Raw genomic sequence first — 18838 nt, 5'->3', positions numbered from 1 at the left:
GTGGCTTTAGGGCTCCTTGTTGCGGGGATGGGAATGCCCATTTGGGATTCCTGCTACTGCTAATAATCTAGTGCTCTGGCCTAGAGTACGTCTGTGGGCATCAGAAAGGGACAGCTCAGCTGTGATGCCCCCAAAGTCAAGTGACCCACTCCCTCCCACATGGATCACATCTTATTGAATGGAAGGGCAGGCTTGAGGGGCTGAGTGGTCGACTCCTGTACCTAATTTGTTTCTCAAGAGTGGCCCTTAGGCTACAATACAAGAGACTCGACTTGGAATTGCACAAAAAAAAAACTGGGGGGGCGGGGAAAGAGGTAAAATTAATTGAAAATCTGATGCCAGAAAAAAAACTATCTTACCAAATAGGATGAGAAGCCATCATTCTTGGATCTGTCCAAACTAAGCCCCAGCTGCAATAAAGATGAAGGAAAGGAACGCATTAGTAAGTTATAGCTAAGGAAACAAAAAAGAAAGTTAAGTGTGCATTTATATGGTGAACTGCACACCTCAGAACATTCCAAAGTGCTTCGCAGGCAATGGATGGCTTTTGAAGCTTTGGCATTGAAACGTAACAGCCCATTCAACATACTGCAATGTTCAACAGAGACCCATTAGCTCAATGTCCAAGAGATCTGATTTGGTGTTGGCCGAAGAATAAATTTTGGTCAGGGTACCTCAAGAGCTCCTCAAATCCTTTACCCAGTAGCACTATGAGATTTTAAACATTAAATATTCACCTGAACATGCAGATGAGGCCGAGGTTAAACATCACAAGGTTAGAAAGATTTCCAAATTTAATAAAAATAATTTCAACAATCCGGAATTCGTTGATGTCACACATACCTCTTGCACACAGATATTTGGATACTAATGCAGATATTTTCATTAGTTGCATGTCAGAAAAATTCTATGAGCAAGCAAGAATCTTAAATGCAGCTCTGTGGGTGTTCCTACATAGAACATAGAACGATACAGCGCAGTACAGGCCCTTCGGCCCTCGATGTTGCACCGACATGGAAAAAAACTGAAGGCCATCTAACCTACACTATGCCCTTATCATCCATATGCTTATCCAATAAACTTTTAAATGCCCTCAATGTTGGCGAGTTCACTACTGTTGCAGGTAGGGCATTCCACGGCCTCACCACTCTTTGCGTAAAAAACCCACCTCTGACCTCTGTCCTATATCTATTACCCCTCAATTTAAGGCTATGTCCCCTCGTGCTAGCCACCTCCATCCGCGGGAGAAGGCTCTCGCTGTCCACCCTATCTAACCCTCTTATCATTTTGTATGCCTCTATTAAGTCACCTCTTTACCTTCTTCTCTCTAACGAAAACAACCTCAAGTCCATCAGCCTTTCCTCATAAGATTTTCCCTCCATACCAGGCAACATCCTGGTAAATCTCCTCTGCACCCGTTCCAAGGCTTCCACGTCCTTCCTATAATGAGGCGACCAGAACTGTACGCAATACTCCAAATGCGGCCGTACTAGAGTTTTGTACAACTGCAACATGACCTCATGGCTCCGGAACTCAATCCCTCTACCAATAAAGGCCAACACACCATAGGCCTTCTTCACAACCCTATCAACCTGGGTGGCAACTTTCAGGGATCTATGTACATGGACACCGAGATCCCTCTGCTCATCCACACTACCAAGAATTTTACCATTAGCCAAATATTCCGCATTCCTGTTATTCTTTCCAAAGTGAATCACCTCACACTTCTCCACATTAAACTCCATTTGCCACCTCTCAGCCCAGCTCTGCAGCTTATCTATGTCACTCTGTAACCTGCAACATCCTTCCGCACTGTCTACAACTCCACCGACTTTAGTGTCGTCTGCAAATTTACTCACCCATCCTTCTGCGCCCTCCTCTAGGTCATTTATAAAAATGACAAACAGCAACGGCCCCAGAACAGATCCTTGTGGTACGCCACTCGTAACTGAACTCCATTCTGAACATTTCCCATCAACTACCACTCTCTGTCTTCTTTCAACTAGCCAATTTCTGATCCACATCTCTAAATCACCCTCAATCCCCAGCCTCCGTATTTTCTGCAATAGCCGACCGTGGGGAACCTTATCAAATGCTTTACTGAAATCCATATACACCACATCAACTGCTCTACCCTCGTCTACCTGTTCAGTCACCTTCTCAAAGAACTCGATAAGGTTTGTGAGGCATGACCTACCCTTCACAAAACCATGCTGACTATCCCTAATCATATTATTCCTATCTAGATGATTATAAATCGTATCTTTTATAATCCTCTCCAAGACCTTACCCACCACAGACGTTAGGCTCACCGGCCTATAGTTACCGGGGTTATCTCTACTCCCCTTCTTGAACAAAGGGACCACATTTGCTATCCTCCAGTCCTCTGGCACTATTCCTGTAGCCAATGATGACCTAAAAATCAAAGCCAAAGGCTCAGCAATCTCTTCCCTGGCTTCCCAGAGAATCCTAGGATAAATCCCATCCGGCCCCGGGGACTTATCTATTTTCACCTTGTCCAGAATTGCCAACACTTCTTCCCTACACACCTCAATGCCATCTATTCTAATAGCCTGGGTCTCAGCATTCTCCTCCACAATATTATCTTTTTCTTGAGTGAATACTGACGAAAAGTATTCATTTAGTATCTCGCTTATCTCCTCAGCCTCCACACACAACTTCCCACCACTGTCCTTGACTGGCCCTACTCTTACCCTAGTCATTCTTTTATTCCTGACATACCTATAGAAAGCTTTTGGGTTTTCCTTGATCCTACCTGCCAAAGACTTCTCATGTCCCCTCCTTGCTCGTCTCAGCTCTCTCTTTAGATCCTTCCTCGCTTCCTTGTAACTATCAAGCGCCCCAACTGAAACTTCACGCCTCATCTTCACATAGGCCTCCTTCTTCCTCTTAACAAGAGATTCCACTTCTTTGGTAAACCATGGTTCCCTCGCTCGACCCCTTCCTCCCTGCCTGACTGGTACGTACTTATCAAGAACATGCAATAGCTGTTCCTTGAACAAGCTCCACATATCCAGTGTACCCAACCCTTGCAGCCTATTTCTCCAACCAACACATCCTAAGTCATGTCTAATGGCATCATAATTGCCCTTCCCCCAGCTATAACTCTTGCCCTGCGGGGTATACTTATCCCTTTCCATCACTAACGTAAAGGTCACCGAATTGTGGTCACTGTTTCCAAAGTGCTCACCTACCTCCAGATCTAACACCTGGCCTGGTTCATTACCCAAAAACAAATCCAATGTGGCCTCGCCTCTTGTTGGCCTGTCAACATATTGTGTCAGGAAACCCTCCTGCACACATTGTACAAAGAATGACCCATCTAATGTACTCGAACTATATCTTTTCCAGTCAATATTTGGAAAGTTAAAGTCTCCCATAACAACTACCCTGTTACTTTCGCTCTTTTCCAGAATCATCTTCGCCATCCTTTCCTCTACATCCCTAGAACTATTAGGTGGCCTATAGAAAACTCCCAACAGGGTGACCTCTCCTTTCCTGTTTCTAACCTCAGCCCATACTACCTCAGAAGAAGAGTCCCCATCTAGCATCCTTTCCGCCACCGTAATACTGTCCTTGACTAGCAGCGCCACACCTCCCCCTCTTTTGCCCCCTTCTCTGAGCTTACTAAAACACCTAAACCCCGGAACCTGCAACAACCATTCCTGTCCCTGCTCTATCCATGTCTCTGAAATGGCCACAACATCGAAGTCCCAGGTACCAACCCATGCTGCCAGTTCCCCTACCTTATTTCGTATACTCCTGGCATTGAAGTAGACACACTTCAAACCACCTACCTGAACACTGGCACCCTCTTGCGAAGTCAAATCTGTGCTCCTGACCTCTATACTCTCAATCTCCCGTACCCCAAAACTACAATCCAGGTTCCCATGCCCCTGCTGAATTAGTTTAAACCCACCCAAAGAGCACTAACAAATCTCCCCCCCAGGATATTGGTGCCCCTCAGGTTCAGATGTAGACCATCCTGTCTATAGAGGTCCCACCTTCCCCAGAAAGAGCCCCAGTTATCCAGAAATCTGAATCCCTCCCGCCTGCACCATCCCTGTAGCCACGTGTTTAATTGCTCTTTCTCCCTATTCCTCATCTCACTATCACGTGGCACGGGCAACAACCCAGAGATAATAACTCTGTTTGTTCTCGCTCTGAGCTTCCATCCTAGCTCCCTAAAGGCCTGCCTGACATCCTTGTCCCCTTTCCTACCTATGTCGTTAGTGCCAATGTGGACTACGACTTGGGGCTGCTCCCCCTCCCCCTTAAGGACCCGGAAAACACGATCCGAGACATCACTTACCCTTGCACCTGGGAGGCAACATACCAAACGTGAGTCTCTCTCGCTCCCACAAAATCCCCTATCTGCGCCCCTGACTATTGAGTCCCCAATTACTAGTGTTCTACTCCTTTCCCCCCTTCCCTTCTGAGCAACAGGGACAGACTCCGTGCCAGAGGCCCGTACCCCATGGCTTACCCCTGGTAAGTCGTCCCCCCCACAAGTATCCAAAACGGTATACTTGTTACTCAGGGGAACGACCGCAGGGGGTCCCTGCACTGACTGCTTCTTCCCAGTCCCTCTTACAGTTACCCATCTATCTCCAGTCTTTGGTGTAACTACTTCCCTGAAGCTCCTATCTATGACCCCCTCTGCCTCCCGAATGATCCGAAGTTCATCCAGCTCAAGCTCCAGGTCCCTAACACGGTTTTTGAGGAGCTGGAGTTGGGTGCACTTCCCACAGATGAAATCAGCAGGGACACTGACGGCGTCCCTCACCTCAAACATTCTGCAGGAGGAGCATTGTACTGCCTTCCCTGACATCACCTCTAGATTTAAAAAAAAAACAAGAAAAAGAAAAAGAAAGGAAGAGCTTACCTGATATTACCTCAAACCCTGCTCCCGCTGAAAGTTAAGCAAATTTAAAGGCACTCACTCACCTTCACGACAGGTCCCTGCTCCCGCTTCCCAACCACCGTGGGGTGGGGGGGTTGGTTAGAGGAGGAGGTAGGGTGGGAAACACTCACAAAGTGTTTCGGGTTTAACTGTCAGTTGCCAACAGCCCCTCCACAAACCACCTTCAACTTAGGCTGACCGCACTGCACGTATGCAAATTTCCCCAGAACAGCTGATCAATAGCTCTGCTCTGCTGCCCTCTGCTGGATGCTTGTCTTCACTCAAACTCCTTGGGTCTCCTTCGCCAGTTCACCTTCAACTTAGGCTGACCGCACTGCACGTATGCAAATTTCCCCAGAACAGCTGATCAGTAGCTCTGCTCTGCTGCCCTCTGCTGGATGCTTGTCTTCACTCAAACTCCTTGGGTCTCCTTCGCCAGTTCACCTTCAACTTAGGCTGACCGCACTGCACGTATGCAAATTTCCCCAGAACAGCTGATCAGTAGCTCTGCTCTGCTGCCCTCTGCTGGATGCTTGCCTTCACTCAAACTCCTTGGGTCTCCTTCGCCAGTTCACCTTCAACTTAGGCTGACCGCACTGCACGTATGCAAATTTCCCCAGAACAGCTGATCAGTAGCTCTGCTCTGCTGCCCTCTGCTGGATGCTTGTCTTCACTCAAACTCCTTGGGTCTCCTTCGCCAGTTCACCTTCAACTTAGGCTGACCGCACTGCACGTATGCAAATTTCCCCAGAACAGCTGATCAGTAGCTCTGCTCTGCTGCCCTCTGCTGGATGCTTGTCTTCACTCAAACTCCTTGGGTCTCCTTCGCCAGTTCACCTTCAACTTAGGCTGACCGCACTGCACGTATGCAAATTTCCCCAGAACAGCTGATCAGTAGCTCTGCTCTGCTGCCCTCTGCTGGATCACACGTATTGCAGCGGTTCAAGAAGGTAGCCCACCACCACCTTCTCAAGGGCAATTAGGGGTGGGCAATAAACACTGGCCTAGCCAGTGACGCCCGCACCCTATAATAATAATCGCTTATTGTCACGAGTAGGCTTCAATGAAGTTACTGTGAAAAGCCCCTAGTCGCCACATTCCGGCGCCTGTCCGGGGAGGCCGGTACGGGCATTGAACCCGCGCTGCTGGCCTGGTTCTGCATTAAAAGTCAGCTGTTTAGCCCACTGTGCTAAACCAACCCTGCGAATGAATAAAATAAATGCAGCTCTTTTCAGTCGTTTCAACAGTGCACAAGGCCAACCAGCACATAATTGGTAAAAGTAACCTAAGAGTTAATAAAAGCAGCTCGCATTCTCACCCCTTGTTGGGAAATTCAAACACATGGAAATCAGGTGAGAACAAATTGGCTTTGCTTGTGAAGTCTCCCACAGGCAAACAGCTTCACAAAAGGTTATACAAGATCCATACCAAATAATCGGCTTCTGGAGCAGATCTTCTTTACAAACTTAAGGACGGGCACTTAAGGAATGCTTTAAGGACGCTCAGAAGGCGTCTTTGAAAAAGGGGCGAATCGACATTGGTGGGTGGCAGGAATCTGCCACAAACTGTCATGTGGTGGTGCCTCATCCAATATTCCGCGACACAGTCTGAAGCTCACCGTGTAAACCCTGCTGTGGAGAAGTAGCAAAAGTAGGAGACACAGCAGAACCCTGGCTGGTGAACTTCCTTCCCCATCACCCAACTCGGATACTTTTGGCTTCTCTGCCCAAAGACCTGAGGCTCCAAGGTTGGCCTCACAAATCAAAGCCCGGTAGAAGTAAACCTCGTTTTGAACAACTGACAACACCAGCGAGGAATGGCCATCAGGATTATAGCAGCACTCAAGGAACAAATCAGAATCTTGACAGAGTAAGAGAGCTCTTGCATCCAGAATTGACATCCAGTAATTTGATACAGAATATTTATCTTCTGCTCTCGTCATCTCCTCAAGAAACTGACAGGCTGACATGGATGACAACGTAAATAAGGATGTACAGGGCTAATATACACATCGCAGTATATTCATCTAGAAAGGTATGGCATTCCCCAATTGCAGCAAATAAGTCCTTAAATTATTCCCAAGTTTCCGTTTTCATTCCATTTATTTATCGCTATGTGAAGAGCTTCCTGGCATCTGTGGTAAATTCAAATTTTGCCAGATTGTTCCACTCTCAAAATTTAGAGTAAGACTCTGGATTTATCTTCCTCACTGTGTTTACTACTGTGTACCTCACTGTCCAAGATCACCTTGCAGCTGTCTGTTTTCCATGTCATAAACCTCTCGTTTCGCCCAGTCTTTCTTCAGACTTCACACCATTTACACTGTCAGTTTTGTGGCTCTTTGCTGTCTCCAGCATTTGAATGTTTATTTTAGTGTCAATGACCAGAAGTGGACACTAATCAACTTACAGCCTCAACATAACTTCCTCTGACATGTACCTCGCAGATACTTGCTATGTTGTTCAACAATCCAACAACGTTCTTTGTTGATTGATGGGTTGTATGAGCTGGACTGCTGATTATCAAGGATGAGAAGGCTCCCAGATTTTCTTTCACATCCCCTCATGGTAATTTCAACAATCAAGGATACGAGGAGGACCAATTTCTCCCCTAGGTGTTGCGCTGAATAATATTTGCAGTTTTTCTGAACACATAATTTGTCCCAAGTAATTTGATCATTTTGAACTGCCTCCTCCAAATCCACTACCTTTCCGAGTATAACATTCGTAAATTTAACCATGTCTTATGGAGGTTCTGTGTTCAAGTTATTGATGTGCAATAGAAAGAGTGGATCGCTAACAATTCCTGTGGCACGTCACACAGTACTCCTCTGCCACCCTGACATAACTTCACTAAGAATTACCTGTTGTTTTCTACACTCAGCCAATTTTAAAAACACATTTGCCAAGATTTTCCCTGGATCCTCAATGCTTTTGAATTTAACTAATAGCCTTTCAGGTAGAGCACTGTCGATTAACTTTGGGAACCTTGATACAGGTTTATTCAAAGCCCAATTAGGTTGTCACTACATCAAGATTCTAGCAGATATGTCAGGATCCTTTTGAATCTATGATGATGACGGCTCTTTATTATTGTTGGGCAGAAATTCAAGCTTAGTCAAGACAAACGATCCCATTGGTGTCACTTTAAATCCGTACAAGATAATGAGTTTATAGTTGCCCATATAGGTTTTGCCAAATGTTTTGAATATGGCGCCATCTACTTGCAGCTTTCCAAACGTCCCCATAATATTGTCACAGCTTCACAAATATCCTCTTCAGTCTCAGCACTGAGAAATATATCTCACCCAGCTTTTATTAATTTTCAGTTTGGGATTCCAGTTTTCTTTTAATTTATCGATCAGAAATTGTGTTTTGATTATTGTTTTAATTTTTTTCACGGGTTGTGGGAATTGCTGGCACGGTCACCATTTATTGTCCAGCCTCAATTGTCCTTGAGATGGTGATCGTGAGCCTCCTTCTTGAACCACTGCAGTCCATGTGGTGCAGGCACACCCACAGTGCTGATTGTGAGGGACATGCTGCTCTGGTATTCTCTCGTGAATGCTTGTAGGAAATACGTTCTTCTGGCAATGTTTTTGGTTCTGCAGCTATACTTTGCTTTCTAAGTCTCTTTACATTCCTCTGACCACCTTGCCAACAGTAGAATGATAGGATTATAAGAAAATCCAGCACAGAAGTAGATTGTTCAATCCACACTTTGGTTGAGTCCTCCACTTAATTCCAATCTGCTGAGCTTTCCTCGTAGCCCTGTAATATTTTTCCCCCTCAGGGATTTATACAATTCATGTTTGAGTTACCACTGAATTTGTTTCTACCTCTCTAATAGTGCATTCCAGATCACAACGTGTTGCATCTGATTCTTTTACCTGTTGCCTTATCAGAGTCCTCTAGTTACTGACCCTTCCATTACTGGATTGAGATTTCCTTACTTAATCTTATTGATTTTGAACAACCCTTAAAAAAAGACTGAACTCTCAAATCCCTGAACGATTCTAGAAAATCTAGACAGTGGTATCTTTTGTGTTGCACAAATTGAGAATATAAACTTTTCAGCTGAGAAAAACATGGTCAGATTTATATGGGACCATGCACCAAATTAAATAAAAAATAGCACAAATTCATATGTAAATATGTTAGTTCTGTGGTCTCATAGCGCCCCCTGATGACAATATGAAAGTTTTACAGTTTCACAGTTCCCCGGTAATAGTCTACGATCTCACAGACCCCTCCCCCCTTATCCCTGGTGATATTATGGTAATTCCATGATCGACGGCTCCCCCTGGTGACACTATGTTGGTTCCATGGTCTCACTGTTCCCTTTGATGACAGTGAGTTTAGCAGTCACTTCATGCTTGCTGGTGACACTGTTAGTTTACGGTCGCATAATGATACTACGTCAGCTGTTGCTGTACTGTTGTTGCTAATATCTTGTTAACATTCAACAATGGCGATATTGGAAATTTACACACCTTCTCAGTGTCAACAGCGGGACCCGGGTATGTAATGATTACCCTCGACAGACTGCACTGATATTGGAACAACCATCCCACAGCAGAGGGTTTGTTGAGGAAAATACACATTGGGATAGTGGTGTACGATACAGAATAAACCAACCATCATTGCAACTGAAACAACCAACATTAGGGCTCTGTTTTCCTCTTCTTAAACCTCTTTGACTTGTTAAGTATTACTATAAAGGAGTGGGACATACTCACTAAAAAAATACTGAACTTACCGCAGAGTTCTCAACAGTTTTGAAGTCAAATCCCTTTGAAATCAAACTTGTCATTTCCACAGTCATATTACCATTCTTGAAGAAACCAAATGTGTTTAAATGGATCTTTTGCCTAACATCATCCTGCAAAAAGAAACAGCCATGTTATCAACAGAAATATTTCCCCAAATTAGAAAACAAGATTCAAGATTGTAACAGGACAGATTCTGGTTCAATGAGCCTGTGTCTACTCTTTAAGGGAGCTAGCCACTTAGTCCTATTCCTCAAGCTTTTCCATCTTGCTGTTGTACATGTTAATTTAAAAAAGAGATATGCTGTTGAAGGTTTTTGTCTTACACTCATCAGGAAATATACACAAAAATAACAATTATAAAGGGATCAACCATTTATACTGCATGAAAAGAGAGTGCTGATTGGTTAGCAAGTGAACTCTGATTGGTGGAAGTCTTGCCATGGAGAATGCACCAGGGAACAGTTAACTGCCAAGTTTTTGTGTGAATTGAAATCAGGCAGGTTGGTCAAGGCATTGCAGTAGGAAATGAATCAGAAAATGGCTGCGCCAGCTTTTGTTTATTGAAAAGGCACAATGCATGAATATGCACCGTACCGCTGCAAAAGACACGGCCCGGTGTGAACAAATGTATTTTTTTCAAATTCATTTACGTGATGTGGGTGTCACTGGTTAGGCCAGCATTTATTACCAATCCCTAGTTGCCTTTCAGAAGGTGGTGATGAGTTGCCTTGATGAGTAGGTATACCCACTATGCTGTTAGGGAAGGAGTTTCAGAATGTAGCCCCAACGACAGCGAAGGAACAGCATGGTGAGTGACTTGGAGGTGTACCTCCAGGTGGTGGGGTTCCCGATATCTGCTTCTCTTATACTTCACATCACACCTTCATTGAAATTCATACATTAGTCATTTGTGCGATAAGCGGAAGGTCTTTTTAGTTTGGCGACAGCCTCCTGTTAGTGGCGAACATCACTCTTATAGTATCTCGATCACAGACCAGACCCCAATAGTGGCGAGGACACTGGCCGAAGCCTCAATATTTTAGTTCATTTTGTAATACTGCGGAAAGAAAACTTCGCTCGAGGAGTGCTTGCATGAAGAAATAGGGATTTTAAAACAAACTTTTATTATTAACACAAGATTAAAACATCACATCTGAAAATCGCTTACAATTATCCCTTAATTACATCTCTATTCTCAATTAAACAACAAGAACTTTAAAAAAAACATACAGCTCTCAATCCATACTACATTCCAATGTAAACAATAACTCTTGCTTTCTGGGACAGATTTGGCTCCTGTTACAAGCCCTGCAGACTCTGGCTGCATATCTTCATAAAGCTATATCAACTGGTTTGTTTCAGCTTCTTCCTTGTCCTCAGAGAAGTCTGCATGGCTTTAAATAGTGTATCTTTTTTTGTTTACTGCACTATGGTGAGAGCAAAAGCCTTTACTTGTGGTCTAAAGGGTAGCCAGATCTAAACTCAACACAAAGACTTTCTCAAAATGGCTCCACCCAACAATGACATCATCTTCCCAAACTGAAAACAAATTAACTCCCAGGGACTCCTGCTGGTCACACAACAGTGCTTTTGCGATAGTCAATTTAATCTCTAGCTCCCGAAGGCTTTCTAGTCTTACAGAACAAGACTCTTTGAAAACATGACTACTGCAGTCAAACACACTCTGACCCAGACTTTTAACCCTTAAAGTGCCAAATATTTATAATCTAAAATCCTGTATTCGTCGGAATAGCTACTACATTGCAGCACTGTGAAACAGCTAGTTCTACCTGTTGCTTACTGTTTAAAGCCAAGCCACATTTCAAGGATAATCGGAAGTAGGCTTGGTACTTCTCAGGACCAAAAGTGACGGCCTTCGGCCCATTCATGAGTTTGCGCGATATACAGCGAGCAATGACCTGACCAGGAAAGCCACTATTTCGAAGGATAGCTTTGACATGCACCAAGCTTACACAGTGAGCAAATGGCCAATCTAATAATGTGCAGCAGTGTCAGAATCCCAATGTATATATTGACCAGTGAAGGTCGGCTTCCAGCAGACATTAGTGGAAAATCCATTGGCATATTACTCAACTACACGGTGAGGAAAGGTAGCTCATAAGCTTGCTCCATTCGAAGGTGAATTTGAGCACAGGATGGAGCCCATTATGGTATGTAAAGAAGTTCCTATATGCAGCTGCTGATTCAGATATGTAGGTTAGGTGTCATTCCATTGAAGACGCGTTTCTTGTGGAAACCAACAAAGTGTTTACGAGAGTGGGGGTTAGAAGGGATCCCATGGCAACAACATTTTTTGGGAATATATGGCGTTGTGTGATGAATGTAGGAATTTCAGATGTATTGTATCATAGGTATTTGGCGCAGTAAGAGTTAAAAGCCTGATCGAACTGGGGACTTTTTGTGTGCGTGAGGCGAACATGATAACCACTACACTATGGAAACTCCTGTGGTTTAAGGGGTAATTCTAAGTTATTTTCTCATGATATTCTTCTAATTTTTTAACTTTTAAGGGGGAATTTTAGCGTGGCCAAACCATCTATGCTGCACATCTTTGGGTTGTGATACCCATGCAAACACGAGGAGAATGTGTAAACTCTGCACGAACAGGGCTGGGATCGAACCCGGGTCTTCAGCACTGTAATGCAGCAGTGCCAACCACTGCGCCACCGTGCCACCCACAAAGCTATTCTTATGCTGTGTTAGTGATAAAGTTGGGTTTAATACCATATCCTTATCTCTTCGTGCAATCACTCCTGGGGTGATGTATCCTTTCCTCACAGTCTTACAAAATTAACATAAAATATTCATCCAGTATCCGAGCCACTGTTAGGGCCTGGTCTGGGTTCGTAATGGTTGTTAAAACGGAACTCAACTGCATGAGTTCATAAATTTATTAGCTCAATGAACAGTGATTCAGACAATGATGATGCATCCAGATCAAGATGTATTAACACGGTGCAAATATCTAAGACTTCTTGAGCGAGTGGTACATTGGTGAATAATAATAATCTTTTATTGTCACAATAATAATCTTTTATTGTCACAAGTATGAAGTTACTGTGAAAAGCCCTTAGTCACCACATTCCGGCGCCTGTTTTGGGAATTGAATCCATGCTGGTGGCCTTGTTCAGCATTACAAACCAGCTGTCTATCCCACTGAGCTAAACCGGCCCATAGGCTAACAACGTTGAACAAACTTGTGGACATGGCGCTGCTGTCAATAGGCAAGTGCTGTATGGTTTTGTAAAAAGTGACAGAATCCTTAACCGACTATGTTGAAACATGCTCAGAACTGTTGATGCAATTTGCCCAACCATTTGGCCAATTCATATTGTGCAGTACCAGTCATAGGTAATAATATAAAGCATAAAGGGACATTATTTTTGTGTGTCTTGGTCAACCCCATACATACGTGAGTGAACACAATGAGCCATGAAGGTAAATCCCATCATATATACCAACCGCCAGTTCAATACTTCCATGTTAATTACAAAGAAATTTATCCACTTCATCTTCTAAAAGATATTAGAGACGCCACTTCCAGTCTCTTGTAGGGTACTCCACATCCTAATTTCCCCCATATTTTTAAAAAATTGCAGTGTTTCCATTTCTTTAAATAATGATCTTAACATTTCACTCCGTTACCTAGCTGCCAACCAATGGAAATAGATTTATTTTTCATTTTCTGAAAATTTCTCATAGTTTTGAATACCTATCCGATCACCATTGAATTTCCTTTGTTGAAAAGAAAGTAGTCTTAGTTGCTCTGGTCTCTCCTTCCACATCCTTCTTCCAGCCTTTATATACCTTTATCCAAAATTGGTCATAATCTTTCTATCGGTTTAGCTTCCCTCTCAGTAATCTATACTATATCGACAAAACTTAGAATCTCAAATGCTATTCTTTATAATTGGAACTTTACCAACATACCTTGCCACTTTTAAAGATTTGCATATTTGAATCCTCGAATCCCTTGGTACCTCTTCTTTTACAACTTCTCCATTTGGTGTACATATCCTTTCCTTATTATTCCTTATAAAATATATTCACTGAATTCTCCAGACTAAATTCCATCTAACTGCTCAATCTGCTAACGTGTTTGCATTCTGTGGAAAGTCACTCATTTTCACAGTTAACAATGCTCACCACTTTTATGTTGTACAGAAACATATCCCGTCCTTCCTAATCCACTTCAGTTTGTTGCACATTACCTGTCCTTCCTCTGCCACTCCTGAATATCCCAGTAAACTTACTCACCTACCCTTCGTACAAACAGCACGTTGAGTAATGAATGAGGAAAGAGTGGGGATGCCATTGTAAACACACACTATGCCTGTTTTTACTTTGTAGTCAAATGATTTTCTTCCAATGTTGGAAAGCTGAAAATTCGGCAAATTCTGAATATTAAAGATTGCTGTGTGTGAGATTACACTGTGTGGTATGGTACACACCCACACATACTGATTCCTGTTTTGTACTATTGGCTGACCATAATCTAGATCACAGCAGATGCGGAAGTCATGCCCCTGGCAAAGAAAGTGAAAGAAAAATCCCACCCCTCATAACTTTCCAGTGATCTCTGCAGGAAAGAATAGTGAGGGTCATTATATTAGAATTAATAACCAAGGGCCACTCTCTGACCTCATGTTAAGAGAGTCACCATACTGAATGTGTTCTTCCCAGCTGTCACCATTGTACACATAATCTATAAGTAGTCTTATATTAAAAGACACACCTTTGGAGTTGGGTATTTTCAGCCATATACAACCCTGGAACAATCACGGAAATACTGCAGCTGACAATGTTTCCTGTCACTCAGCCTACTGCTCGACACAATTTCCAAGGAATGTGTGATAAGGACTTTCTCAGTGTAAACAAAGTGAAGTAAAATGTTTAATTAGGAGGCAATTAACCTTACTTCAGAATTGAAGAAACACTTCCAGCATTGTGTACAGTTACATTGCAGAAAGACTTATCCCCTAATTATTCATTTGTCAATTATTTCTGTCCATCTGGTTAACTTGCCCATCCTCCAGTTAACTCCATTAAGCTAATATTGTTCAAATACTTCATGAACCTTCAATTATAATTCAATGTTAGCCAATTTAAAACTCCTCTTAAAATGTTAGCCAATTTAAAACTCCTCTTAAAACTCCTTCGCAAGTGGAAAAATGGATAAACAAGGTTAGCCTATCAGTCTTCTAGTAGCCATAATACAAAATATAATTAATGTTTAGAAAGATAAAAATGAATTGAAGTCAAACTAAAGCAAGGATTTCTTCTAAATGCACATTGACAAAGTTGTTAGCATTGCTGCCTCACAGCACCTGGGACCCGGGTTCAATTCTGGCCTCAGTGTGGGCTCGATGCACCTGCACTGTAGGGATCCTATAATTCTGTTATATTAATATTAACATTAACTTGATAAATTTATGAATGTTATGGACAGTATATGGATTTTGAAAAGGCATCTGGTAAGAAGCAAAACAAGAGACTTGTTGCTAAACTTAAGGCACTCCCTGATCAAAGGGTTGTAAGTAGTATAGATAAGGAGTTTTTGAAAGGACCAAAAGCAAATTCTACACATTAGTTAGTGTAACATTTTTGAAGGGATTTAAACAGCGGTGAATTTGGGATGATGGCTCCAAAACAAACTGACTCTGGGAAAGGGGTAAAATATCAGATTTCACAGGCGACAGAAAAATAGGGAAACATCAGCCGTGGCTTTAAAAGAGAAACAAATAATTTTAAAACATTTTAAAATGCTATAGGGAATGTGATTAAGTGGACAGCTATTTCAGAGACTAGGCACTGACATATGAGCCAATTGATCTTATTCTTCGCGCGCAATGATTGATCACATCAATCTACTGGTTTATGTACTAAATTGCAACTCAAAAGGTTATGAAATAATTGAATGGCTGGACAGCGTCCCTATTAATACACAATAACAGTTTAACAGACAAGAAAGGAATCAGTGGACAAGAGTGTAAACTATGTGCAACAGTAAGAATAGTCCAGATGTCAGGTGGTTCTTTTTCTCACAGAGATTAGTGAACCTCTCTGGGATAAAATACTCACTGTTGTGGTAGGTGCGAACTCTGGATCCCAAAGGCGAGTTCGACTGGGTTTTGAATGAAGCAAAGATTGCACCCGATAGGTGGTGAGTGTCTTTATGGGCAACACTCGGTGCATGTGATCTTCCAGACTAGTTTTGATTGCCTCAGGGGATGAAAGAAGAATTTCCCAGAGTATCGTACACTTTATCAGCACTATCAGTTTTCCCTTTGGTTTTTGTCTTTCTGAGGAATTTACCTGGGTGCAGGAATGGATGGCAGGAGGGGAGAGGTATTTAATCATGACTGTCTGGCCATCATGGTATGGAGCAAGTTTGCTGGATCATCTCATCTATTCCTGCCCATCAATTCTCTACGTTCGTATTTGCAATGAAAGCATCTACTGAGGTGGTAAAACTCTTAACATTTTATGGTGAACTTCAAACAGAATGGAGTTGTAGTCCTGTGGTAGACGGGACTATTTTATGTATTTTTCCAAAATTATTTAAATAAAGATTTCTTTGTGGTCAGTTTGATTATCAGGCGTAATCCAACTTCAGAAGGTTTGCTTCCAAATACGTTCTGTGCAAAATTGGATGATACTTAATGTCATTCTTGAATGATCTCATAGTGTTCATTTACACACAGATTAAAGGGCTAAAATGCGACCATAACTATAGTTCTGCCTCTTGAAATATATGTTGAGGGTAAACTCAAGAGGCAGCAAACAGGATACGGGGCTGCAGCTGACAAAGTAAATATAACACAAATCAACATATGAGAAACTCAAAATTCTGCAAACGTTAGATTTATATGCCCCACCTCACCTACTCTCACGGATCTACTCAGCTCCCAATCTAGGTTCAAATTTACTATTTCATTTTTGTAATTCATTCCTCCAGTGCTTCACCCCTCATCTCTTGAACAAGTTCCCCTCTTTCAGCTGCCTTCATCAAGTTCTGTCCCTGAACATCCTTCACTTGCCACCTCTCTCGCCACCTTCAGCACACTCCTTAAATTCCAACTCTTTGATTTACTTTTAGTCATGTCTCATCACCATTTTTGGTTCATCGTCTATTTTTTTCTCACACCTCTCCTAAGCACCAGGGAACTTCCATTAAAGGTACAATACAGGCAGAATTCTTTTCTGTGATACTCCTCCTGAGTTCATCATTTTATTTTACTCCCACTAATAGTTAGAAACTTTTAAACAACCCAGTTCTTCGCACCAGCAATTTGTAACTGAGAATACTTCCTGCAGTCAAATGCCACGTTTAGCCAGACAAAACCAACGCCTGCAGCACGGATGACACTTCTACACGGGTGAGGTTGACATAATAACAAAAGATCATTTACCATTCATTTCAAGGAAAATCAACAGAATCCCTACAGTGCAAAAGGAGGCCATTCTGCCAATTGAGTCTGCATCAACCCTCCAAAAGAACACTCTCCATTGGTCCGCTTCCCTACCCTATCTCTGGAACCCCGCGCATTGACCGTGACCATTCCAACTGACCTGCACATCTTTGGACACTAAGGGGCAATTTAGCATGCCCAATCCACCTAATCTGCACATTTTTGGACTGTGGGAGAAAACTGATGCACCTAGATGAAACCCATGCAGACACGGAGAGAAAGTGAAAACGCCACACAGTCACCCAAGATCAGAATTGAACCCAGGTCCCTGGCGCTGTGAGGCAGCAGTGCTAACCACTGCATGGTGTGAAAATGATATACATCCACCATTACATTGGTGTTTTGTGACTCAGGTACTGACTTGATAAAATGTTTAGAAAGTTAATTTTTTGCAGATTATAAAGTTAAAATGGAATACTTATTCCTGATGGTATCGCATACAAATGGCACAATGAGGCAGCTTACTTCTTTCCATCAGAATACTTTTTCATGAATCGGGTGCCTCCTTATCAAAACAATCACATTTTATGTTTTTACAAGAATGCATTTAAATATCTGCTTTGACACCTGGGATTGCCTGGGAGAGAAACGTTAGATTTTGCCTGAGGATATTCCTACAATCCATTTTTGAGAGTTGCTGATTTTGACAGCATGGGATTTCATTTACCCAGTCAGCGCCGTCAACATGTACCCCATTTAAACGTCAGTCGTGTGCAAGTTTACTTATCCCGACTGGGGTGTTGGGGCAGGATCGGCTTGGCCAACCCGGCCTGACAGACTGTAGACAATCTGCCCACTGGCTCACAGGCGGAAAGGTAGCAAAGGTGAAGTCGCCACAGACCCAGATGAACCATAGGCAGCTTTCCCCTTTGGGGGGGGGGGGGGGGGGGGGGGGGGAGCTGACAGGTGGTGATTTAACCTGAGAATAACCACTCCTCAAGCAAGGGTGAGAAGAATCAGCACCGCCCCCTTCCTCCTCCGCCTCCCCTCCTCGCTTTACAGCACAGTAACTGTCAACACCTTCAACCCGAATCCCTGACCAAGAACCATTACCGTTCAATCGCCCGGGAAATAAACACGCTCAGTGGCCAGTTCCCCGAGCCTCAGCTTTTACCTTCAGGATCAGGCGGTGGATTCGGCCCCGAACCGAGGTGGAAAGCAAAGCGCAGAGCAGAAAGCTCCAGCCCCACAGCGGGAACACACTCAAGGCCGCCATGTTGGCAGCGACGTCAACATCCGGGTGAGCTTCCGGCCGTCAGAGGTCACCGGGTGGCGTCAACGTCACGCAACGTCCTGACGTCACCATTATTCGTGACCCAAGCACCAGAAACCCATCAGCTGGAGCCCCACCCCTGCTGCACTGTCCCACCCAACCCATGCTGCACTGTCCCACCCATACTGCACTGTGCATCACCAATGCTGCTGTGTCCCACCCATACTGCACTGTGCACCCCCAATGTTGCAGTGTACCACTCATGCAGCACTGTGTATCACCAATGTTGCACTGTGTCCCACTCATGCTGCACTGTGCATCACCAATGTTTCACTGTGTCCCACCCATACTGCACTGTGCATCACCAATGCTGCTGTGTCCCACCCATACTGCACTGTGCACCCCCAATGTTGCAGTGTACCACTCATGCAGCACTG

General features: G+C 43.4%; 1 protein-coding gene across 3 annotated transcripts in view; it reads right to left on the bottom strand.

Annotated features, from left to right (window-relative positions):
• The window catches only part of gpr107 (G protein-coupled receptor 107), a 115751-nt gene extending 97308 nt beyond the window's left edge, over positions 1 to 18443 (bottom strand). For all 3 annotated transcript variants that reach the window (XM_038781741.1, XM_038781743.1, XM_038781742.1), the window contains exons 1-3: positions 18303 to 18443; positions 9683 to 9805; positions 360 to 410 (exon numbers count right to left, since the gene is read on the bottom strand). In XM_038781741.1, coding sequence (XP_038637669.1) covers positions 360 to 410; positions 9683 to 9805; positions 18303 to 18404 — 276 coding nt within the window. In that variant the 5' untranslated portion in view covers positions 18405 to 18443. The remainder of the gene's footprint in view (positions 1 to 359; positions 411 to 9682; positions 9806 to 18302) is intronic.
• Positions 18444 to 18838: the final 395 nt, after the last annotated feature.

The sequence above is a fragment of the Scyliorhinus canicula genome, chromosome 21, assembly GCF_902713615.1.
Source record: "Scyliorhinus canicula chromosome 21, sScyCan1.1, whole genome shotgun sequence".
NCBI classification, from domain to species: Eukaryota; Metazoa; Chordata; class Chondrichthyes; order Carcharhiniformes; family Scyliorhinidae; genus Scyliorhinus; species Scyliorhinus canicula.
Note: the sequence above shows the minus strand (reverse complement) of the source record. Positions and strands in the feature narration are given on the sequence as shown.